The sequence below is a fragment of the Salmo trutta genome, chromosome 12, assembly GCF_901001165.1.
Source record: "Salmo trutta chromosome 12, fSalTru1.1, whole genome shotgun sequence".
Classification (NCBI taxonomy): domain Eukaryota; kingdom Metazoa; phylum Chordata; class Actinopteri; order Salmoniformes; family Salmonidae; genus Salmo; species Salmo trutta.
Genome location: NC_042968.1, coordinates 7289670 through 7314262, shown reverse-complemented (window position 1 = coordinate 7314262; position 24593 = coordinate 7289670). Strand labels below are relative to the sequence as shown.

The 24593-nt window shown below is 43.4% G+C and overlaps 2 protein-coding genes across 2 annotated transcripts in view; one reads left to right on the top strand and one right to left on the bottom strand.

Moving 5' to 3' along the window:
• Positions 1–9836, top strand: part of nav2a (neuron navigator 2a) — a gene marked incomplete in the record, with an annotated part of 129193 nt that extends 119357 nt beyond the window's left edge. The window contains 13 exon segments of the mRNA XM_029766917.1: positions 990–1162; positions 3727–3899; positions 4025–4178; positions 4281–4458; positions 4656–4846; positions 4996–5173; positions 5306–5541; positions 5830–5984; positions 6073–6144; positions 6401–6597; positions 6946–7064; positions 7267–7467; positions 7625–9836. Of these exon segments, the coding sequence (XP_029622777.1) occupies positions 990–1162; positions 3727–3899; positions 4025–4178; positions 4281–4458; positions 4656–4846; positions 4996–5173; positions 5306–5541; positions 5830–5984; positions 6073–6144; positions 6401–6597; positions 6946–7064; positions 7267–7467; positions 7625–7750 (2153 nt within the window).
• A 955-nt stretch (positions 9837–10791) lies between these two features.
• dbx1a (developing brain homeobox 1a) lies at positions 10792–14344 on the bottom strand. The gene is made up of 4 exons (XM_029766918.1): positions 13746–14344; positions 13480–13587; positions 11650–11852; positions 10792–11471 (listed from the first exon to the last, which is right to left on the bottom strand). The coding sequence occupies exons 1-4, from the start codon at positions 14110–14112 to the stop codon at positions 11136–11138; spliced, it is 1014 nt and encodes a 337-aa protein (XP_029622778.1). The 5' UTR covers positions 14113–14344; the 3' UTR covers positions 10792–11135.
• Between the last annotated feature and the right edge of the window lie 10249 nt (positions 14345–24593).

Here is a 24593-nt window from a genome sequence, read left to right as displayed (position 1 = left end):
ACAATACCCCCGTGCACAAAGCGAGGTACATACAGAAATTGTTTGTTGAGTTCGGTATGGAAGAACTTAACTGGCATGCACAGAGCCCTGACATCAACCCCATCGTACACCTTTGGGATGAATTGGAATCCCAACTGTGAGCCAGGCCTAATTGCCCAACATCAGTGCCCGACCTCACTAATGCTCTTGTGGCCGAATGGAAGCAAGTCTCCGCAGCAATGTTCCAACATCTAGTGGAAAGCTTTCCCAGAAGAGTAGAGGCTGTTATAGCAGCAAAGGGGGGACCAACTCCATATTAATGCCCATGATTTTGGAATGAGATGTTCGACAAGCAGGTGTCCACATACTTTTGCGTATTACGATGAGCGAGAGGCAAGACTTCTACGGGACCAAAACAGCGGAGGAGTTTAGCCTCGCACTTCAACGCTCTTAGTTGTTGAGGAAATTGACCCACTATGTCAGGGATCATCAACTACATTCAGGCTTGGCCAATTATTTTCTTGAGCGGATGGTCAGGGGGCCGGAACATAATTACAAATCATTTGTAGACTGTAAATTGACCGCAAGAAGCACAAGCATATATAATATTAGACTTTTCAAACCTAGCTTACATTTGAATACGATCACATATATCTCTCTATTATATGTGGGAATAGTTTGGAAAAGATTTCCAAAATGAAAATCGCTTGCGGACGATTTGCTGGTACTGTATTTGTACAGTCTCTTATGTCTCAAACTTCGCTCAGAAAACTTGGGGGCCCAGATAAAATCACCCGCACCCTACCGGTTGGGGAACCCTGGGCAATGCTGTTCATTTTTTGCATCTACGTCATATCGCTGAGTCTACCTTGAAGCTTACCCCTGGCGAAGGAAAAGGTGAAGTTAAAGACTTCCCACAATGCTGTGATACTGTATTATTTCTGAGTCTTTAAAAAAAGTCTCTCTTTGTCTCTCTCAAACCCCCCCATCTCTTCTCCCCTCTTTCTCAGGTTGTGGTGGTAGTAATGGCAGCCCCCTGCAGCAGCAGCAGCCAGACCTACGGATGAGGAGACAGCACTCGTCAGACAGCGTCAGCAGCGTTGCCAGCGCAACCAGCCACTCCAGTGTGGGATCCAACATGGACGCCGACGCTAAGAACAAAAAGAAGAACAAGAAGAACTGGGTATGTACATTCGTAGACATGCAGAGGCATTGAAGCGCGCACACTCACACAGGAACTGAGTACGGTCACGATCACTCACGAACACACACCAACATATCTTATTCCAAATGGAATCTAACAACTGGTATCTAGGTTTGTCTCTGTCTCACTTGTTTCATCTCTCTCTATATATGTATTTGTGTGTTTTGTAATTCACACTCTGGGGTTCTCTTTCTCAGGCATCTTGCACAGGGGCCAAGGTGAATGCAATGCAATTAGCTTTCCTTGTAGACTCAAGTTCCTGTTAAAAAATCGTATACTGTGTAGGGAATAGTGTGTCATTTGGTATGTTACCGAGATTTAAAAGTTGTAGAGGTTCTGTGAAATAGAGAACGTAGAACACGTTCGAACATTTTTCAATTCCCTGTTGATACAGGGAGTTAACGTTGCTCCGTTTCTTGTTGTGTTCCCTCTTGCTCCTTGTTGCTGACAGCTCGTGTCTTGCACGGGAGGACAGGTTGAAGACGACGACGTATGCATCCTGTGCATCCTATTTGTGCTTTGGTTACTGTAGATGCTTTTAGGCTGTGCGCCTTTTCTGTTGGTGTCTGCAGGCAACAAAATAGCGATCAACCTGAAAGCTTTGGCGTCAGGTAATTGTATGTGTACCGCTTCAGAGCTGCTCGATGGAAACGGCTCTGCTTGAGACTCTCTAAAGATACTACTAAACTCTGTTTTGTTGCCTGCGTCTACAGTGTCTTGACGAGCTGGTTGTTGCTGTAAGAGCTGCTTTACGTACCCAGTGTGTCGCTGCTGTAGTGGTTGTAGCACATCTATCTCCTAGTCAAACCTCCAGACGTGGGCTCAATTCCAATAACATTTCAGGAATTGTATTGCATTCCAATAGTGGAATTTGGTTTCCGACAGGATTTGAATTGAGCCCCGCTCTAATTGCTTTATGCTATTGGCTGCTATTGAACCTGTCTAGACCCTAGTGATTTGTGTCCCTGTCCTCTGTTCCACAGAGGTAATGACATTGAAGTGACCCTGTATAAGCTGGCTTTAGCGTTGAATGTCTATATGTGTAGCTCTATAGATGTATCATACACTACTCCTGTCCCAATCCAAGGACTTTGTGAGAAGGAGTAGACTGGTCGTACCGTCTATATGCATTTTCTTCGAGCGAAGGTCATGCGACGTGTTTTAGGATCTAGTGACAATAAGCTATCTTCAGATAGCCCGTGATTCGAATGTGCTTTTTGCACAGATAATGGTCCTTTGATAATATGCCAATTGGATAAGCCGTATGTGGAAGAGTGTAGCATGTAGGGCGTATGCGGTCCGTCTGTGAGGTATCATGGTAAGAAGGGTAGTGGACCGTAAATGAGCCCCCTATTAGAAGGACATCAGTCTGCACCAGTGGGTGTGAAGTATCTTACATTGCAGAACAGCTGTATTCCTATTCAAGTGGACACATTTATATTTGAATTGACTTCCATTCTGTACCGTGTTCAGAGATTCTGATGGTACAAGTTCCAGAAGTGGAGATTGCGCTCCCCATTCCTAAGATTTGACTTTTGAAATTCCTTAGAGCATTTTCGACTTTCCCATAGTGCACTTTCTGTAGCCTCCACTGTACGCTGGCTATGTCCCTACCACTAACACACTCACACACTCCCCACTGAACCTGTGCTGTTTTGTGTGTGTCTCTCTCTCTCTCTCTCTCTCTCTCTCTGTCTTCCTCTGTGCTATCGCTTCATGTGGCAGGTCTATGAGGTAAGAGCGGATAAAAAAAAACGAAAGGCAGCTTAACCTCGAGCTAACCTTAACCTAACCCCAGCACTCTGTAGGTTACTAACGCAATCCCTCTCCTTCTTCTCCTGTCCTCAGTCATCCCTCTACTTTCCTCTCCAGTTGTGTTCTTCATCCTGCTTCCTTTCCCGATGTGACTTTGAGTCTGCTCTGAAACAGAAACGTGATATCAGGCTCAATTCGAATGCGGTCATTTTCTAGTAATCGTGTAGGGAACGTACGTCACCCTTCTCGCTGTAAATTCAAGGTACATGAAACTGATAGTCTCCACGACAGCCTTGGGTGCTCTTCTCTAGTCCTATTCACTGCAGTGTGGTCATTTCTCTCTACAGTCTACAGTGCATTATATATTTATACACACACAGTAGGTCAGGTTAGTGGAATGGGTGTATGTGACCACACATACATACACACACACACACACACACACACACACACACACACACACACACACACACACACACACACACACACATACTCAATAACCACCTGACACTCACTCACGCTGACACCTCTTAGTGTTTGTGTTTAAAGCATAAGCTCAAGTCACGGCCTCCCTATAGCACTAGTCCTTTCCCGTTGCTTCTCCTTCCCTTCTTCTCTCTTTTCTTGATCTATCTCTCACTTACTCAGGCACTCTCCTCACAGCTGCCTTCCTCTGATTTCCCTTGCTCCCCGCCTGTTTTGGGAGTGTATCCTCACACTTCTCTCTCTCTCCCTCACACACACATACACTCACCCGCCACTCCTCTCTGTCTCTCTCCCGCCTGCAGTTGCGGAGCTCCTTCAAGCAGGCGTTCAGCAAGAAGAAGTCCCCTAAGTCCGCCTCGTCCCACTCTGACATAGAGGAGATGACGGACTCCTCCCTCCCCTCCTCCCCTAAACTCCCCCACAATGGATCCACAACCTCCAGCCACATGCTCAGGAACTCGCACTCCAACTCACTGTACGTATGTTGTGTGTGTGTGTGTGTGTGTGTGTGTGTGTGTGTGTGTGTGTGTGTGTGTGTGTGTGTGTGAGAGAGAGAGAGAGAAAATGTCAAAGTTATATCAACTGAGCATCTGTGTGTAGGCTGTCGGACTGTCTGGACGGTGAGGCGGAGACCGTGATGCAGCTCCGCAGCGAGCTCAGGGAGAAGGAGATGAAGCTGACAGACATCCGCCTTGAGGCTCTCAGCTCGGCCCATCAGCTGGACCAGCTCAGAGAGGCCATGAACCACATGCAGGTAACACTCGCACACACGCTGAAACGTACGTGCATGCGCACACACACACTCACACTGTTTTGTTGACCTGCGGTTGCTGTGGCTTCCTGTGTTTTCTCTCAGGGGGAGATAGAGAAACTGAAGGCAGAGAATGACCGTCTGAAGCTGGAGAGTACGGGGAGCAGCAGAGCCCCCTCCCAGGCCTCCATCTCCTCTTCGACCCCTCACCATACACACATCCTTGCACCAGGGCCCGGCCTATCCCAGCACAGCATCAACCTCACCGAGTCCACCAGCCTGGGTGAGAACGACATGTTTTGTTGTGGGTATCCGTACAGTTGGGTAAATGTGTGAGCGTGCGTTTTAAGTGTGTGTGTGCGTCTGTATTTGTGTTTGGGTATGATTGCCTTTTGAGAGTGTGTTTGCCTGATCGTTTTTGTTGTTGTTGTGAATGGGTGTATGTGCGAGTCTCACTCTCCTCTCCCTCTCTCCTCTCAGACATGTTGTTGGATGATACAGTGGGGGATGGAGTGATGAGGAAAGAGGGACGACACGTGAAGATAGTGGTCAGTCTGGACGAGGACCTCTCCCAGGAGGCCAGGGCTCGCCACTTCCTGATTGGCTGTATCGGTGTGAGTGGTAAAACCAAGTGGGACGTCTTGGATGGAGTGGTCCGCCGCCTCTTCAAGGTAAAACAATTTGAATGAATTACTTAATTCGCGGATAAAGGTTTCATTCATTTTATTTATCTTTCCAATATCGAAATAAGTGACACAAGAAATTCATAGTGGAGTTGCGTATCACCTAACCCTTGACCTTTGCCCTCCTGCTTCTTTAGGAGTACATCACCCATGTGGACCCAGTGAGCCAGCTGGGGCTGACCTGTGACAGTGTGGAGGGATACAACATTGGGGATGTGCATCGCCATAGCAACACCGGCGTTGCTCACACCCCCGAGCTGCTGCCCTGCGGCTACCTGGTTGGAGACAGCGACACCATCAACATCAGGCTCAAAGGTATGAGCGCGTGTGTTTCTCTAAATGTCTGTGTCTCTCCTTACAATCTGGTGTGTATTGTGTTCTCTGTGTAAGTGTTTCCCTCTCTCTCTCTCTCTCTCTCCCTCTCTCTGCCTCTCTCTCCCTCTCTAGGTGTGAGCAGTGAGAGTGTGGACTGCCTGGTGTTTGACACTCTGATCCCCAAGCCCATGCTGCAGCGCTACGTGTCTCTGCTGAGGGAGCACCGCCGTGTCATTCTCTCTGGCCCCAGCGGCACCGGTAAAACACACCTGGCTAATCATCTGGCAAGACACCTGCTCCTGCAGGAGGGCCGACCCCTGACCCCTCACTCCGTCGTCACCTTCAACGTGGACCACAAGTCTAGCAAGGTACGTAGCTATGCCCCTGAAGCAACTTCGCCGCAGCATGGGGCACCGACTGGCGAGACGATACATTGTGTGATGTGACGATTAATTTGCCTTTTTTTTTCTGTTATATTAGACATGCGTCTTAAGAGGCAGAACTCAACAGTGGGTCTATGTTAAAGCAACTCAATAGGGTTTTTGTGCATTGAAGAAAGACTTGACGTGTAAACCTCTCTCTCTCTCTCTTTCTTTCTCTCTCTCTTTCTTTCTTTTTCTCTTTCTTTCTCTCTTTCTTTCTTTCTTTCTCTCCAGGAATTACGACAGTACCTGTCAGGCCTGGCTGAGCAGTGCAGCGGTGACGGACTAGAGGCAGAGAGCCCTCTAGTGGTCATACTGGATAACCTGCACCATGTCTCCTCTCTGGGAGAGATCTTCAACAGGGTGTTCAACTGCAAATACCAGTGTTGGTGAGTACACACACATGCGCGCACACACACACACACAAACAATTGTGTTTATTGTAAATGTGTTGATTTTCTGTGTGTGTGTGTCCAGCCCGTACATCATCGGTACTATGAGCCAGGCCACATCCTCAGCACCCAACCTACAACTCCACCACAACTTCAGGTGGGCTAACTCAACAGCTGTAATAACACTAGATATTCCAGTTGAAGATCAATAGTAACGGAAAGGAAACACAGTAAAATGTTTGAATTTGAAATGCACTTTGCATGATTCATCACTAGGTGGCAGCAACAGACTGGGCAGCAATCCACTGCACTCTCCATTCCTTCAGAATGGAAAGATGGAGTGTCTTGCTGTATTCATGAATGAGTAACTAACAATGAATTCCTCCCGTCTCTCGTTTTGCGTATGTGATCAGATGGGTGCTGTGTGCCAATCACTTGGAGCCGGTGAAGGGCTTCCTGGGTCGCTACCTGAGGAGGAAGCTGATCGAGACGGAGATCGGCAGCCGCAAGCGCGTCCTGGAGCTGGTCAAGATCATCGACTGGATCCCTCGCGTCTGGCACCACCTCAATCGCTTCCTAGAGGCACACAGCTCCTCTGACGTTACCATCGGTAGGTAGAAAGCACCACGATGTCATAAACCAGCTATATGCCCCAATCCAAAAGAAATGGAAAAGATAATCACAGTAATTTTGAGATTTGTGGCGCTTATATTTTCCATTAATTTGGGGTTTAAGGCATATAGCTGGATCTACGAAACCGATGGGGTGGGATGTGGACTAATCTTGACATTAGGCAAATTTTGTGGTCTGAGAACATCTTCATGCATGTTAATGTGCTTTGGTCACAATATTCTCAATATTCAAAACCTCATCTGGCCTTAAGCTCATTTTCCAAATGAGGATTGGAAGGAAAGGCACAGGCACTATTTAACATCCTTCTGACCTTTGCCTTCCCCAGGGCCACGCCTCTTCCTGTCGTGTCCCATGGACATCGCTGGATCCAGGGTGTGGTTCACTGACCTCTGGAACTACTCCATCATCCCCTACATGCTGGAGGCAATCAGAGAGGGACTGCAGGTAGGCTATAAGTACATAAAGGCATGCAACACTTGCATATGCATTCACACAGGCACACACAAGCACACTAAAACATATCAGTCACAACGATATATATATATATATACATATATATGCACACACACCCACTGTGTTACCATGTTACTATCATACCTCTACATTGATACTTACAATGCTCTCTCCCCTCCATCCGTCTCCGTAGCTGTACGGCCGTAGGTCAGCGTGGGAGGACCCAGCACGCTGGGTGATTGACAGCTACCCCTGGTCAGCCACGCCCACACCTGCTGATTGGCCCCCGCTGCTGCAGCTCCGCCCAGAAGACGTGGGCTTCGACGGTTACTCCGCCCCCCGGGAGGGCATCAGGAAGGAGCCGTCGCAGAGTGACAGCGACGCAGACCCACTGGTGAGACAAAGTGCGCGTGCGCACACACATGCTCAAAGCAGGTCAGGTGTGCACACAGCACGCGCAAGCAGGCCCTGCAGATCCATGAGACAACACAGACACACACACACACACACACAGTCACGCTAACCTTTAACCCCGGCGTCTTTGTCCTCAGATGAATATGCTAATGAGGCTGAAGGAAGCAGCCACTTCCTCCAGCCCTCAGAGATGCGACAGCGACTCTAACAGCAACAGTCGCCAACACGACATCCTGGACTCAACACTGGAGTCAACATTGTGATCCGACGACTCCTTCCCAAGAAAACAGAAATGCATTCAGTTCATGTTTTTATGTTCAGCCAATGCAACCTTTCTTTTGAATGCTCACGCCACAAAAATCAAGCCACTTTAATTGTCATATCAGAAACACTATGGGTGCAGGCAACCCAAAACGAGAGAAGAACTGAACAACAGAAAGAGGAGTGAAACAGAAGGCTGCTGCCGCACTGTTCTATTTTTGCACCGCCGTGGCCAACCGCTCTCCTTCAGCCAATCCTCATGTACCGTTTAGACAAACAACTGACAAAACCAGAATTTTACACTGTGTGTGGAGCTTCGTCTTCATCGTCTTCGTTATTTTCCTTATCAGCATCAGTGCCATGGTCTCCTTTATTTAAGAAAACAAAGAGACTGCATATTTGAGCCAAACCCACCACATCAACAAGCCAGGCTCCTCGCGGCTCTGCCCCAGCTGCAGTGCTCCAAACTGGGCTACAGATTGAGCTACAGGCCCTCTCTTCTGGAGCATGGTGCTGGAGGCGTCATCTTCGTCATCTCCACAGAGACCAAATTCACTGGTACCCAATGCCCCCAGTGACACACACACACACCTGCACCTACATGTGACTCCTTTTGTCCCAAACGGGTCGCCGTAGCATAAGCTTCTTCTCCAGACGAAAGTCTACTTTGGTGCTGGACTGAACTTAAAAAGATGCCTTACTTTTTTGTAACAGATTATGTGCATAGGCTACTTTTTTATTTTGTCTTTTTGGCTGTAAACTTACAGGGCTTTAAGTCGACACTCTCTTTGCGTTGTGCCTAGGCAGGTGGGCTTGTACAACTATCGTCATATCGAACACCAATGCCATGTTATTCAGAGGATATTAGGGCTTGAATAGGGAAAGGGACTTGGGTTTTAATAACATGTCATTAATTGTATTACTCCCAATGCTGAGAAGTTTGTAAAAGTTTGGATATAACTTATTAAGGACGACCTGTGAGATAGAAAAGTACATTTGGTTGGTGCTCAAAGTAAATAATCCTTTCGTAATGGATCTATAATGAATATGGGGGAACGATTATTAAGGAATTGTTTTAATCTCTATACCTCATCTACCTTCTGTACACCCCTTTGCGCCTTTGCCATGCTTGTCGTCTGTTTTGATTATGTGACGTGTACTGATTATTATCGTCATGACAAAATGTTGAGTGAATATGTAACAATGTGTATACCCTGCTTTGTTTAAAGTCATTTTAATTGAGCTCATGTTTAAAGGTACAAATGAGAGAGTACAAAATGGGAGAAGTTTAAAGATTTTAGAATGGTTATGGCTTCAGGTGAGTACATAATATTGTTTTCTTGACTTCCGAAATGTGTATGTTGTCCCTTTTCCTCCAAACCTTCATCATAGGAGGGGAAGTGTGTTTTTTGGTCCCATAAGTTATTTGTTTCCGGCATCGCTTCCGTTATCTTTCAATGTTCGGGTGTTCTTAGTCATCAATCCTATGCAACATTCATTTTGAACTCAAAATTAAAACCAAGCCTTAAGGTCAGTTCTTTAAGGTTTTTCAGCACTGCCAAGAGATGTACAGCAAGTGGAAGATTTTGTGAATCATTTTTGGGGAGCTGGTACAGTCTTTGTTCATTTACAAATCAAATTTGTGTCTGTACGCTTGGAGGCGGTTTCTTGTCATAGTAAATGCAAGCACAAAAAAAAACATATGTATGTGTTTGTCAGTCTGTATATCCACTTGTGAAAACTCTGCTCGCTTTGAGAAGTTTGGATGGTGAAACGAATGTCGCTGTTGAATTCACGTGTTCTTAAAACTCAATGAGCGTGTAGAATTCTACGCTATGTAAAATATATATATGTAACATAACAGTGTAAATACTTGATTACCTTGCAACGTTTTGATGACTTTTCTAGCCAATTTGTAACTACTTGAAAATCAGTATTTTGTGTACAGTCTCTTTTGCATCGGAGCAGGTGTGTGGAGTTTATCATCAATGTTCTCTCCAGGGCTTGGAGAGCTGATTCTCAAGGTCACTGTAGTAGTCTTAAGTTATTTGTGATTCAATAAAAAAAAAATCATGGTTATTTATTAATTAATGCAATGTGACTTTCTTATCAATTATGGCTCTCTACTAACATAAAGCTGTGTGTATATTTCATGTTTTTTTGGTGTTGTCAATTTCCACTTTGTAACAGAAGTTATACCATGTAACTGTTACATTTTATTTGGTATTTGTACAAAACATAGTGAAGTATTAACATATATACACACAATACATTGAAATAACAAACATAGTGAAATATTAACACATATATATACACACACAATACATTGAATTAACAAATTCGTATAAATTATGCACGAAATTTCTACACTTTTCAATAAAAACTCTAAGTAGTCCATGTAATTTCATTTTCTTGGCATAAAATGTCCATACAAATAGTTGTACAAAATACTGTACAATTGAAAGAGCTGTGCAAAACAGCAAATAATTTCTAAGTATAATCTATAAACAGGGACAGTTCCAGGCATAAGCGATATAAGTGGTCGCTTAGGGCCCACGGCCACTAGGGCCCCCCCCATATTATTTTTAAAACTCAGTCAGGTTGTCAACTTACTGTTGAGAGTTAGAATACACAAGGTGCAAGTTTTAAATTTGGTTGTGCATTGGCAGCTTTTCTCATGTTTTGTCTGTCACTGACAGTCACTCAATTAGCCATTCCTGCAAACAATTTTTAGATTGGTAAATTAGTCTAGCCAGTTATCAAAACTTGTAGAAAATCATGGCCGAACACTGACCGGGCCCAGGGCCCCATTCATTTTGTTAGTCACTCTCACTCAGATTTCATTAACATGACATGTCATGGCAAAATGAGTGGAACTGAATGACATCACATTTCAACATTTTCTCTCTGCACCATGGCAAAATGTGTAGAACTGCAGAAAACTTGCTTTAAAACGGCAAAAATGTTTCTCAGCCCCATGGCAAAATGAGTAGAATTGCATGAAATGTATAATAAAATTGCAACATTTTCTTTCCACCCCATGGCAAAATATATACAACTGCTGAAAACTTGCTTTAAAGCTGCCACATTTTCCATATGCCACATGGCAAAATGTGTAGAATTTAAGGAAATTGACTTTAAAACTCTGCTGTCAAAGGCAAGAGCTGGCCCTTCCTATAAAATAAACCCTGCAATTATTTTAAGAAGAAATAATCATGGATATAGCTTAAATTGTTTGGACAGAAGTTCATTGTTTTAAAAAATGGTGGAACATGAAGAAAAATACATTTCTTCTTAGATGGGTCTAAATGAAGGGATATAGCCTCTGGTAAACCTGGTCACGCAGGTACAGTTAATCTGTGGATAACCATTTTATAAACAAATACATTATGAAACTGTGATCTCTTCTTCATCCGATTCTGAGAATTCCGAGTGCTTGCTGGAGAGAGATGGCGACGAGAGGTTCGATCCGGCGCTGTTAGACAACTCGCGCCCCGCCGCGGGGGAACGGCAAAGGCCAGGCGCGCCTCGAGCACCGAATGGGTCCTCTTCCGTCTCGTCGTCCTCTTCCTCCGCGGAGGACTTCTTGCCGACGTCGCTGAGGTCTGGGTGTGGGTTCGTTTTAGTGGGCAGGGTCTGCTCGCGACAACCTCCTGACGACAGGAGCTCCCTCTCTTTAGAGTTCCTCCACTTCATTCTGCGGTTCTGGAACCAGATTTTAACCTGGCGAAGGAGAAGGAATAGTATAGCCAGTTAGTTCAGTTTCACTTTGTAGAGGTTGACTTTATTCCAGAGTTTCAATCATACAAACAGAATCAACTTTAGCATGCATATGCGTTAGAGTAAATACACGCGTATTAACGCACAGCTTACCCTGGGCAAATCAAAGTAAATGATTTACCTGTGAGTCTTTGAGACCGAGCTTTGAGGCCAGCTTCTTTCTGTCTGGTTTGCTGATGTACTTCTGTTTCTGGAACATCTTCTCCAGAGCTTTGCGCTGCACGTCAGAGAACACCGCCCGTCTGAGCATCCCTCTCCTCGGCTTTCCTCTGTTGGCCAGTGGCCAAGAGAAGGTCCCGGGGATGGGCACGATCGACGAAGATGCTGTGGAAGAAGAGGGGGAAACGTTAAATTCAACAAATAAACACGGTTCATTCATAAAAGCACGCCAAAACGTCTAGTTTAAGCCTATTGCTACGTTAACATCGGTCCCCTGGAAGGCTATTTCTTTAGCCAACTAGCCTAATTTTTTTTTTTTTTACACTCGTCTACAAACTTTGCAATCTGTTATGATTGAATATGCTTCCCCCCTTTGGCCGCGGAATACGTCTCCTTTTTGAGTGAAATGGCACGAGGTGACTAATTAGCACATTGGTCGGTCCCCAGCCGCATTGGTATGGTAAGGAGGCAGCGTATCCTTTAAGGGACCCCGCGAGGACGGATAGAGGAGTTAATAAACCGTGAACGGTAATTGTGTAGTAATGAACTAACGCAGAAAAGACTTTGGACAGGCTGCGAATGCCATATATTATCGCAACAAAAGGAGATTTACACTTTCAAACTAAACACCACTGCATACCTGAATACTGATGCCGAGGGGCCCAGGGTGCATTTGTTCTGCCCTCAAATCATTTTCATTAAATGAACACGAACAGCTATTCAGGCCGCTCGAGCTGTTTTGTGAAGGTATTCAGCGCATCCCATGAAAAGACTCCCAAACTCCCATTATGATTCGTCTGAATGAAAGCACGGACTAGCGACTTTATAGACTTTTCTAAGAGATTATTATTTATCTCGTCCTGTTGATTGGCCCCGGAGTTTAAAAAACTGAGAGACGAAGGAGGACATTAAGGCATGGTGTGTTTTTCAGGTCAGGGATATAGTAAAAACACTGAACATTTGTAATGTGCACTGATTAGACTATTGTTCATACAAAGAAGAATTATTTACAAGCCACTGAATTAGGCATACATGTGCAAGTGTGCAATATCTATAAGCCTACCATGTATTGCCAAATAACTTGGGCTAAGACCACCTTAATATCCACAACTCCTGGTTGCACTTCCCATAATCAGGCACAACAACGAGCTATGTGGTCTTGTGAGAATACTGAAAGCTATGAATGGCGCCTAATAGGGAAATTAGTGTATGACTGGTCCACGCCTCTTGCCCGCCTGGTAGAAGTCACTCTGGGGTGCGTGGGTGGCTTGCGCAGGGGGGAGCTGACCAAATTGGTTATGGTGCTGAAAGCATTGTTGGCAGCCAGTGGCCCAGTGCCCCTGCCCTGTGGGAAAACGCGGGACATTGCGGAGGAGACACCAACATGGCCTTAATGCATGAGACCGTGGGGGGACGAGACCGAACCGCAGCCCGTCTCGAAATGAAACCGTGACGATTCCGGATAATTGGTTAACTCGCAGTTGGGGAAAAGAGGGCTATGTAGCGACCAGTGCGCTCAGTGCAAATGGAACCAATTCCACACCCACTCTGAAAGCACTGAAAAGTTCACAAGCTAAGTTTCGCAATGATATGCGTGCCTATACAGGGCATGTGCAAAAAGGTGCAACTTTCAGAGCTTTGCAGAACGCATTCAAAGCATTATTTGGAAAAGTCGTTCAATAAAACATTTTGATATGAAAAGTTCTGAACGTTGTCCCGGTCGAGGGGTGAGTGTCAACTGTGCGCAAAGTGCAATTCAACGGTGTCTGAGCGTGCATGATTAGTTCTTTACCTGGGAAATATGTAGACCTGAAGAAGGCGGGGTGGAAGGATCCGTCGAAGTAGGGGAGAGAGAAGGCTTTGGGGTGCATACTGTGGTGGATGGCGGGGGGCAACGATGCTGTAGAGGAAAACACCATGTGTCAAGGAACGCCAACAATCAAGGCAACAGTCATGAAGAGACACACATGTTTTATCTATTTTACAATATGCTTAAGTGTAAGAAACTGCTAAAAGTACCAATTAGAAAGAAGGTCAAACTTTTTTGTTCACACTCACCGGTCTTTGGTGATGGTGCAAGGATTGCGCTGACTCCAAACTTAAGATATGTTGGATCTTTACTGCTCGGTTGTGACGTTTTCGGCGAGCATGATTCACGCCTCAAGGCAGTTGGAGAGACGATGCGCTCCAGGGGCATGGCACTGAAGGACATGGTCGTGGTGGTTGTCGCCGGGGAGACGCTTGTTGGGGGGAGCGTCCGTCTGAGGTGGTACCCCGCCGGCCTGCTTATCCGCAGCAGGTCCTCAACTAGGAAGCTGGAATGGGTTGGAAATGCGTTCTGCAGGGACTGGTGTACAGGCAAGGAGGCGGAGGGGCGGTAAAGGCCTGGGTACATCGCATTAGGCGCAAGGATGCTTGGGATCATCTTGGTCCCGTCTGTAGTATAACGCAACGCGGAACGATCTGTTGAAATACTCCGTCGAGAACAAATGAGGATCTGATAGGTTCCAATCTGAATGACTAGCTTTACTCCTCTGGCCCATCTACTCTGGGGAGAGGCGTTTTTATAGCAGGCTGCCCCAAAGATCCTTTCAGAACTGTCAGCCTCAGCAATGAGGTTCAACAAAGTTCTCTACAGGGGTCGCTTTCAAGCGCCGTGCCGGGAGCGCTGATTGGCCAGAGAGTGCAATTTATGATTGGATTAGACTTCATAAGCAAGGAACGCACAATGTCCCTTCCACAAAAGAGGCATAGTCATCAATTTTGCATATTGCCCACGTTCCATTGAGGCGCTGCAATTGGGTTTTGTTTAGTGGAGACGCACGCAGGCTAATTAAAAAGCAATCCTAAAAGATTCAAACATAATTTGGGGCTTCTGAATGAGGGCTTAACCAGAAGAAGCAGCGATATTTATTCAGATCCCCTGCTGTGTTTTAATAGATCAAAAGTTCGAATGAAAGCTACATCCCACTTAAAATGATATTATAATAACTCGATCATAACGACGACAGCAGCAGCAAAACATTCGTATTACAACAACAATGATAATAAATAAATATCGCATGAATATTGCAATGATGCATCAGTAATATAGGCTATGAATATTGACAATCATTCTCACAATCATGATAGCAAAGATAGGCTAAGTCTAATCGCCATGGTTTCATTTAGCATCATTTATAACTAGCCTACTTTAAAGTGTGGATTTATTTAGGAATATGTGGATTGGGTAAAATGTAAATTGGCTTCGTGTTTGATCGGATTCTCAACACTCAATCTGGACCTCGTCATGGAATAATGTCTTAAACGGATTTCTGCTCTAGGAACGCTTTAACAGATGTGTTAAATATCACGGGCTTTGCAAAGTCTTCATTCGGTGCGCCAGACCCAGACCCACTGCACATTTGAGCGCAGAGGAGAAGTGTGCGGCCCTAACCGCGGACTGCTGATCCTGTTATCCATGAACTAACTGTCACCCTCAGCTGCCATGGCGCCCCTCTCTCCCTTTCTCTCCCTCGCCTTCAAAAAGCCCTACTGGAATAAAAGCTTTATTTCTATAGACGTGGTTTGTTCTGCTGTTTTAACCAGCTGAATAAAAGTGCATCTGTGATTTGATTTAAAACGCATTCATATGAGCGCACATTGAAAGCTGGTATAAAACTCACATTAAAGCGGGATTTGAGCCAGTTACCGTCGCGTTTAGTCTGCTCTGTCTTTAACCAGGCATTAGCGTTAAACAAAATCCATTTCCAAACCAAAATTCATTCATGCTACTGTTTTTTTGTGCCGAAATAGTGTATAGGCTAAAATAGTAAGCATATTCTAACCATGTCAAACGAATAGTTTAGGGAAAAACTAAAACATAGCCAGGTGTCAAAAAGCCTAAGCTTGTAAGACGCATTTGTTTTTTAAAAAACAAAACAAAAATATCGGCTAACGAAATAAAATAACATATCATGGAATGGAAATAGGATACCTAGTCAGTTGCACAACTCACTGCATTCGACCTACCAGAAATGTTTAATTCATATTAGCCTAAATATATTCTTATCAAGTTAGGCTATAATCTAAGATATAATTTGCTTTCAGGACAAACAAGGTTAAAAGAGATTTTTTTTTTAAACATAAAAAAAAAACGAAAAACGAATGTTATGTTCGTTTCTACTTTCTTGCTTCATAATTCAATGCATTCTTTTAAGCGCGTGATTTTTAATGTAGCCTACGTTTAATCGACATTCCAGCTATTATATTTAGCCTATGTTTGGTGTAAATGTTATTCGAGTAATGATAGCCTAAGTGGTTAAACATCGATCGAATGTAAAAGTGATCACCATCGGTGAATTAAAACGGAACGCCTCCGTGAAATGATTCCCTTGTGAAAGAAAGTGAACGCTTATCAGACGTGCGTTGCCCCCCCCCCCCCAAAAAAGAAAGCCTCCGGTAACAGCAAAAGTAACTACACCTTCAAAGCTTTTTTATGAGCCTATATTTCTTTCATTTGCTCCAAAAATCCTCCCTTTGTGACTGCAAGCAGATGGTTTGCAGGAAGCCTCGATCACCGAAACTAATTTCTACTAGCTTTGCAAGCTTGCCACGTCTTGGCCTCTTTTACCAAACAGAGCAAAAAAAACAGCTGGCTCCGGCTGAATTAATGCCATTAAAAGCACATCTCTAAAATATTACAGGACCCATCACCCCTCCCCCCGCTGTGTCCCACCCTCGAATTGACACTGGACAGACTGCTTCTGCATTGAAACGGAAAAGGGGTCTAGTGAAAGACCCGGACCTCAGGTCCTTAACGCTGCCTCCACATCTCAAAACAATTTACTAAATAGATTAACTTAACCATTGTCTTGCGTCACTTTCTGCGTCGTTAAGTGAATGGGTTGAGTAAATATGTTACCCATGCATGAACGCTTCTGTATGGCCCGTTACATTGTGTCCAGGGTCCGACAGGTGGTTAGCTGTTTATTATTCTACCATTATTTGTTGGTGACGTCAAGGAAAATGAACTTTTCAGCTTGCTCTGACTGGTACGCATTCTCCCGAATGACACCAGTCCTCTATCTTACCCCTCTTTAGTGTCTCACGAGGAGGTGTCCCGTTTCATTTTCAAAGTGGGGGAATTCTCCATTTCATTACTGCATTATAGGCCTATAAATTCGCCCTAGGGGAACATTTATTTCACTCTTTCAAGAAGAATGAAGACGGTGTGACAATGATCCAAAATGATATCCGTCTTCTACAAAAAAAAGTACCCGGTCTACTCTATACATAACTGCAGATAAAGAAGTGATTATAAACGAAACAGCCTCATAGACATAATATGCTACCCTTTCTTAAACCAGTTCTGAAAACAGCCCAAACACCACAAAGACTAGGTTACGCACAGCGGTTTGTGGACTTTCATTGCCTATCCAACGACTGTACATTTCAATTGACTCGTCAATGTCCTTTAGCCTAACTACAATGCGGCTGTGTATGGACTGTAGACAGGCTCTCCGGTGAGGGCTACGCTAACCTTTACGCAGTGCAAAACAACTCAGAACATCCAGGGAATTAGAAATGCCACAAGATTCAGAGGAGCAGTGACAAGCATTAAATCGATATTAACTTTGTATTAAACATAGGCCCCTCCTCCCCAAATTGAGTAAAGCCATATCTCCTCGGACAATGCGCTCTGTTCAGAGATTCCTTGCACCTGTTCTTTGACGGCTAAGCAGCCAGTCCGTGCACTCAGAGGGCGATTTAACTCATGCTTGTCAGACATGATCTTTCAACATTGTAGTCTTGGAGTGTACATTGATTACTTCATGTTTAATTCAGTATTCGTTTGCAAAATATATTGCATGTCAGTGGTATAGCCTATGTATTGCACTGCCTGATTCATTAATATATAGCTATGCTATGATGTCATCTGTATTATCGGTTTATAAGCATAACTCTGAATAGGTAGGCTATATTTGTGCCCTCAGACCTATGTAAATGTAATATGTGTATTTTACTGTTCTGCTGTCACCATATTGCCCAGTAATGGGACAATGTGTGTAACTTAAACCTTTCCCCCATCTTTTGGCACTCTTATATCAGCACTGTGCTGCCTGCATCTCAAGTGGTGTTCTAATCCTCTTAAGGACATGTTGGTACAGTTTGCATATCATTCTCCCATCAGAGAGAAAGACCCATAACACTCTCCATTCACCAGGATCCTCAGCCTCCTTTCACCAGGGTCACAGCCACCAGCATTAGCATAATCTGACAACCAGTACTATTGTTTATGACCTTGTATGCAAAGGTAATTGCTCATTAATACCGGACAAACCAGAGGGGTGTAGAGGAAGCAGAGTAGTCGGATTCAGCTGGTTTGAAACAGGCAGGTAGTAGTTATTCGAAATACGCGTCTTTTAACTGAAAACATCAGGCAATGTAAATGTATTTCATAACCAGACAGCCCCACACCCCATAATTAAAAGGGGAAGACATGCCATATCTCTGTTGCATTTTCTTTGGAGGTTGAGTTGCAAAATCGATTTTACCAGATGCTTTTCATGTTATTAGATTTCCATCTGGTCTCTGTTTGGAAACGGAAACAAATCAGTGAGGTAGCCTATGTCTCAGAGAATGGACATGGTTGGCACTGAAGTTATTCAAACTCTTCAGGGTCTTTTGCATTTCAAATATATATATTTTTTTCGGGGACTTGTTTTACTCCTTTTCAGGTCTAGCATGTAGGCCTTAAGCAGTAAACGCACACGCACGCACGCACGCACGCACGCACGCACGCACGCACGCACGCACGCACGCACGCACACACACACACACACACACACACACACACACACACACACACACACACACACACACACACACACACACACTCAAAAGCCTTAAATTCGTCACAGTGGCTCAACGGTAATCAATTGCAAATGTATCTCACTCTGAGTTTAATCTCATCTGGCCAACAGTTTCACGGGTGCAGGACGATTTGCAAGAGGGGCCCGCCGTACCCCCTCAACACCCCTCCATACCCCCTCAGCACCTGGCAGGCTTTTGGGGTAGCATCTTGTAAACGCCCACTGCTTAAAAGGGTGCCCTCTCTAAGTCCCAAGCGTCCCCGCGCAGCACGGAAAGAGGGGTGAGCTCTGTGGTTGTCAACACCGGTTTAGATTAGAGGACCTGTAGTGACATTAGCCATGACTCCCATAGTCAAACCAACACTGGGGTAGTAGGATTGTTTCATTTAGATATAGAGCCAATAGAAATAGTGGTGATTAGAGTGTGGGCGGGGAGTGAAATGGTTTTGTGTGACGTTACATGTTTTTTTTCCATCTAATAATGTGTGAAAATCCCATGTAGACTGTGCACACACAGTGCCTTCAGAAAGTATTCACACCCCTTGACTTTTTCCACATTTTGTTGTGTTACAGCCTGAATTTAAAACCGAGTAAATTGAGATTTAATGTCACCGGCCTACACACAATACCCCATAACGTCAAAGTGGAATTCTGTTTTTCTTAATTTTTACAAATTAAGAAAAAATGTAAAGCTATTCAACCCCTAAATAAGTTCATCAGTAAAACTGTGCTTAAGAAGTCACACACTACGTTGCATGAACTCTGTGTGCAATAATAACATGATTTTTGAATAACTACCTCATCTCTGTACCCCACACATATGATTAACTTTAAGGTTAAAGCAGACATTGAATATCCCTTTGAGCATGGTGAAGTTATTAATTACACTTTGGATGGTGTATCAATACACCCTGTCACTACAAAGATACAGGCATCCTTCCTAACTCAGTTGCCGGAGAAGAAGGAAACCGCTCAGGGATTTCTCCATGAGGCCAATGGTAACTTTAAAACAGTTACAGAGTTTAATGGCTGTGATAGGAGAAAACTGAGGATGGATCAACAACATTGTAGTTACTCCACAATACTAACCTAAATGACAGAGTGAAAAGAAGGACGCCCGTACAGAATAAAGAATATTCCAAAATATGCATCCTGTTTGCAATAAAACACTAAAGTAAAACTACAAAAAATGTGGCAAAGAAATGAACTTTATGTCCTGAATACAAAGCATTATGTTTGGGACAAATCCAACAGAAAAAATCACTGAGTACCACTCTTCATATTTCCAAGCATGGTGATGGCTGCATTGTCATGGGTATGCTTGTCATTGGCAAGGACTAGGGAGATTTTTAGGACAAAAATAAATGGCTTTACACCAGACACTGGGAGGTGAAATCAGCTTTCAGCAGGACAATAATCTAAAACACAAATCTACACTGGAGTTGCTTAATACAACAATGAATTTCCCCGAGTGTCCTGGTTACAGTTTTGACTTGAATAGGCTTGAAAATCTATGGCAAGACTTGAAAATGGCTGTCTGGCAATGATAACAACCAACTTGACAGAGCTTGAAGAATTAACCAGAAAGACTCAGCTGTAATTGCTGCCAAGGTGATTCTAACATGTATTGAGTGAGGGGTGTGAATACTTACGTAAATGAGATATTCCTGTATTTCATTTTCAATACATTTCCAACATAAAAAAAACATGTTTTCACTTTGTCATCGTGGGGTACTGTGTGTAGAAGGGTGTAAAAATAATAATATTTGATCAGTTTTGAATTCAGGCTGTAACACAACAAAATGTGGAATAAGTCAAGGGGTATGAATACTTTCTGAAGGCACTTTTTGTTATAAGACTGCAACAAATAATCTAACCAATCAATCAATCACTTTCCTTTTCCTTTTCCTGTGTGTGTGTGTGTGTGTGTGTGTGTGTGTGTGTGTGTGTGTGTGTGTGTGTGTGTGTGTGTGTGTGTGTGTGTGTGTGTGTGTGTGTGTGTGTGTGTGTGTGTGTGTGTGTGTGTGTGTGTGTGTGTGTGTGTGTGTGTGGGGGGGGGTTCAGTAAGGGAGGGTGTTCTTAAAACAGAACATATGAATGGGTGGCTTGGGGGTGTGAGGAGGGGGAATGGGGGGGATTGGGTATGGTTGAGGGACTCTGGTGCCTGTTGGCCCTATGGCATTGATGCGGCGTTGGCCATATAATCGGATTGCGAGGTGGTGAAAGTGAGCCCTGGTGCTTATGTCAGTTTGCGTCTCGTCAAGCTGAATAATACGCATGGCTGAGGAGCGCAGCGGCCACTCACCATTGAGGCCTCTCGCCGCTCGTGGCTAAGCGATTCTAAAAGAGAAAAAAAAGCCCTCATTGGATTCATATATAATTCTTACTCAAGCGTTTTGATGCATTTGCATAAGAGCGGTAAACCGGTGGTCGTTTTTCAGCTGTGTGTGTGTGTGTGGGTATATTTGTGCATGTGTGTGTGTGTGGGGGTCTCCAAGCCTAACCCCTGTAAAAGCAGCTCTGTGTAGAGGGACACGGTTCTTGTACTCAGGCCCTCATGGTTAATCGAGGAGCAACAACAAAACAACTTGACATGTAACTTTTTTTCTCTTATCTGGTACTATGTTCGGCAAAAACAAAGAGTTGAAGAGCGACTGCCTTTAAAAAGCAACAAATCCATTTGAAAATGGCCTATGTGGCATCGATATAAGTCAGAAACAGTTAATCTAGTGTCAAAATTAACTACAAAGTGTAAATAGGATAATTTTGATCATAAAGTCAGTCTCATCTAAAACGGAGTTTGGAACATCCATGCGTCACAACGGGTAAATTAAAGTTCGGTTTTGATTTGACGATGTCCATTTGGCCAATAACATGGGGTGAACAGCTGCAGTGATTGCTCTCTATCCAATAGACAGACTGTTTATATAAGACATCATGTCTGACATTTTTTTACTTGCGAAATACCTTAGTTAGATGTAAAATTGCGCAACTCAAATACCCTCGGCAAAACGGTAACATTTTCTTACAGATTTCTTTAGTTATCTTAGATTCATTCTGGGGATTTTGAGGAAGTGAAATAGCCTTCCGCATCTACAGTGTCTCATAGGGGACAAACATCATAACCAAACGCGGAATCGGTCAGGGAACACACCAAGACTGAAATCTCATTTTTCGAATGAGCAACAGAAAAACAGATGTGCCAATCAGTGTGTTCAGTGGCTCTTTTAAGCAGAAGTCAATTACTTTACTCCCATGTAGTTAAATCATTTGACATGGACTAGCATGAGATATCAGTTTGTGCCCAATTCAGACTTGAGATAAGTTGACTTAACAATGAACTTAAGTCACAAAATGTTGACTTAGGGCTCTATTCATTCTGTATCGCTTAAGCAATACAGATTGTGCAATAGAAATGTGAAGGTCATTTCCGATTGAGCCAAACATATGCAACGTTTACCGTGAATGCAGTCTCCACTAATGTGGTAGCATTGCCTTTAAATTTCAATCACGCTGTAAAGCTGAACTTCTGTGATACATATTGAATAGCCCTTAAGTCCATGTTTTATTGACTTAAGTCTATGTTAAGTCTACTTATCTCAAGTCTGAATCAGGCCCTTTGTGAACAAGATACTTCTGCTCCAAAGAGTATGACTTTATTCCCTTTGGTAATTTTATGTACCAGTGCAACGCTTTAGGCCTACCTGTTAATTTGAAGAAGGGAATACAGAAAAAGGTTTAAAAAAAGGTAAATATGTCTATGAAAGGTGTAGGTAAAGACAATTGAATGTTTTTAGCTTTCTTTTATACTTCTCTGAAAATAGCAGATGTGAATGTGGGAACAGGTGCAAATGTGACAGATATACAGCACATGGACCCATTATATAATCAACATTTATTCTGAAAGTATAGACTTCACTCGTGTGACTAGCTATTGATACAGCATGTTCATGACCAGTACACGGTGAGGGTCACTCAGACCAGGATGTGGACTATTGAAGGGAAACTGACAGCTTTCCAGATACAAAACAAACAGAAAATCATAATATCAGTCAAAGTATCAAATTCCCAAGAGGTTTTAAAAATAGGTTATATTTGAGTCAAAATTCCATGATGTAGAGTAAGGCATTGTTGGCAGAGTAGATGGATGCAGTTCAATGGATGATTAATATAGATAATTAGGTGTGCTTGCAAAGCAAAGCACAACTTTAGATTTCTTACTGTCTTATTATTATAAATATTCTTATTCCATTTATTCCACCCGCTCTAGAGCTTAAAGGATTTGAGCTGTTAACACGAAACCAACTTCCAAATGTCAAGACTGCCCCAAACTCGGATTGCTTGAAAAAATATTTTTGATAGCATTTATACTTTTGGAACTCAAACAATATTTAAATGAGCTCCCAATGTATTTCAATGGCAAAAACAGACCCATAGACTTGAATGGAATATATATAATAATCTCGATCAACTGTATCTCTTCCGACACCGTCTAAGCTATCAACACCAAACCAACACTGAGATGTTCAGACTGGTCCAACTTATGTGGCTTGTCAAAGGATATTTGATACTATGCATACTTTTGGAACTATAACCATTTTACATTTGTATAAATGAACATGGGTTTGAATGAGAACCCGGCACATAGCCTGGTTCCTCTCTAGGTTTCTTCCTAGGTTTTGGCCTTTCTAGGGAGTTTTTCCTAGGGAGTTTTTCCTAGCCACCGTGCTTCTTTCACATGCATTGCTTGCTGTTTGGGGTTTTAGGCTGGGTTTCTGTACAGCACTTTGAGATATCAGCTGATGTACGAAGGGCTATATAAATAAATTTGATTTGATTTGAACATTAAAATGTTTGGGCTATCCTAACTTCAAATTCTCTAAAATCCTTTATACACTATAAACAATTGTATTAGCTACATTTGCATAATATAACTCAACAACAGTAACTCTTTAACCATTCAAGCTAGAGATACCAAACCAAATTCCTCATGTTCAGGCTATCCTAACTTCACATTCTGAAAAACATTTATAAACTATAAACAGTGGTAATTAGCACACATTAGCATATAACTTCATGGATTCAATGCCAAAAATAAGAATACAGTGGCAGAGGTTGGAACCAAAATAATTTTCCAATTGTTTCGTTCTGAACAGAAGCATCTTTTTTTTACGTTACGTTCCACTGTTCAGACCAGTAAAATAAAGTTCTGAACCGGTTCGAACCGCAAAAGGTACCAGTTTATATGGTTCCTTTCAGTTCCTTTTTGATTTTTTTTGTGCATTAAATTACTTCACCAATGGATAGAGCTGCTTGCTATGGAGTGAGCAAGCTATGTACATGCGTTGGAGGGTGAGGAGAGCGCTGGACATCTTGTTGTTATGACACGCATTATCTGAATTAGGCCCACAGAATTATACCTACGGAGGAGCGGCTTCTATGAAGGAACTTTGAATGTCTTTGAACTTCAGAAAGTTGGCTTGACTCTCAGTTACATTACACATAATACCACCTAGAGTTTTTGAGAGCTAGACCAGAGCTAGCTAACAAGCTACCTAGCTAACAAGCTTGTGTGTGCAGTGCTGCACCGGAATTAAAATAAAAACACACCTTACCTTTTTGTAGTTAATAAATCCAATGAAACATGATAACTATAGTATCCTTAACTAGCATTGAAAAAGTTAATCCATTGTTTTCTAAGATTTTTTTTTCTCTCTCCCTAATTTCTGAATCGCGCCTGTAATGTCAGTAGCCACAGTAGACTATGCATGCTCTGGGGAGAGGGGAGGGGAAGGTAACCTACACACACACACTGGCAAAGATTTTCAGCTGGCAGGCAGGTAGGCAGACACTGGAATAAGTATCTACTTTACAGTGAGACCTTTGCATAAACGTTTGTTGCGTGTTTTTGTGGACTGGCAAAAATTCCTTGAACGTAAAATTACGTTATTAACCGGTTCCAATGCTTTTAAAATAATGGTTCTGTTCCAAAACAGTATAGATCACCTTTGTTCTGGTTCTGTTCACTGAACTGGTTCCAACCCCTGCACAG

What these genes read in the sequence shown, in the direction of transcription:
- dbx1a (XM_029766918.1), bottom strand. Translation starts at nt 14,112, where the DNA reads ATGATCCCAAGCATCCTTGCGCCTAATGCGATGTACCCAGGCCTTTAC. An exon ending in CAGGTCTACATATTTCCCAG is followed by an intron (nt 11,853 to 13,479) that starts GTAAAGAACTAA and finishes CTTCTTCCACAG; the next exon opens with CATCTTCGTCGATCGTGCCC. An exon ending in TCGGTCTCAAAGACTCACAG is followed by an intron (nt 11,472 to 11,649) that starts GTAAATCATTTA and finishes CTCCTTCGCCAG; the next exon opens with GTTAAAATCTGGTTCCAGAA.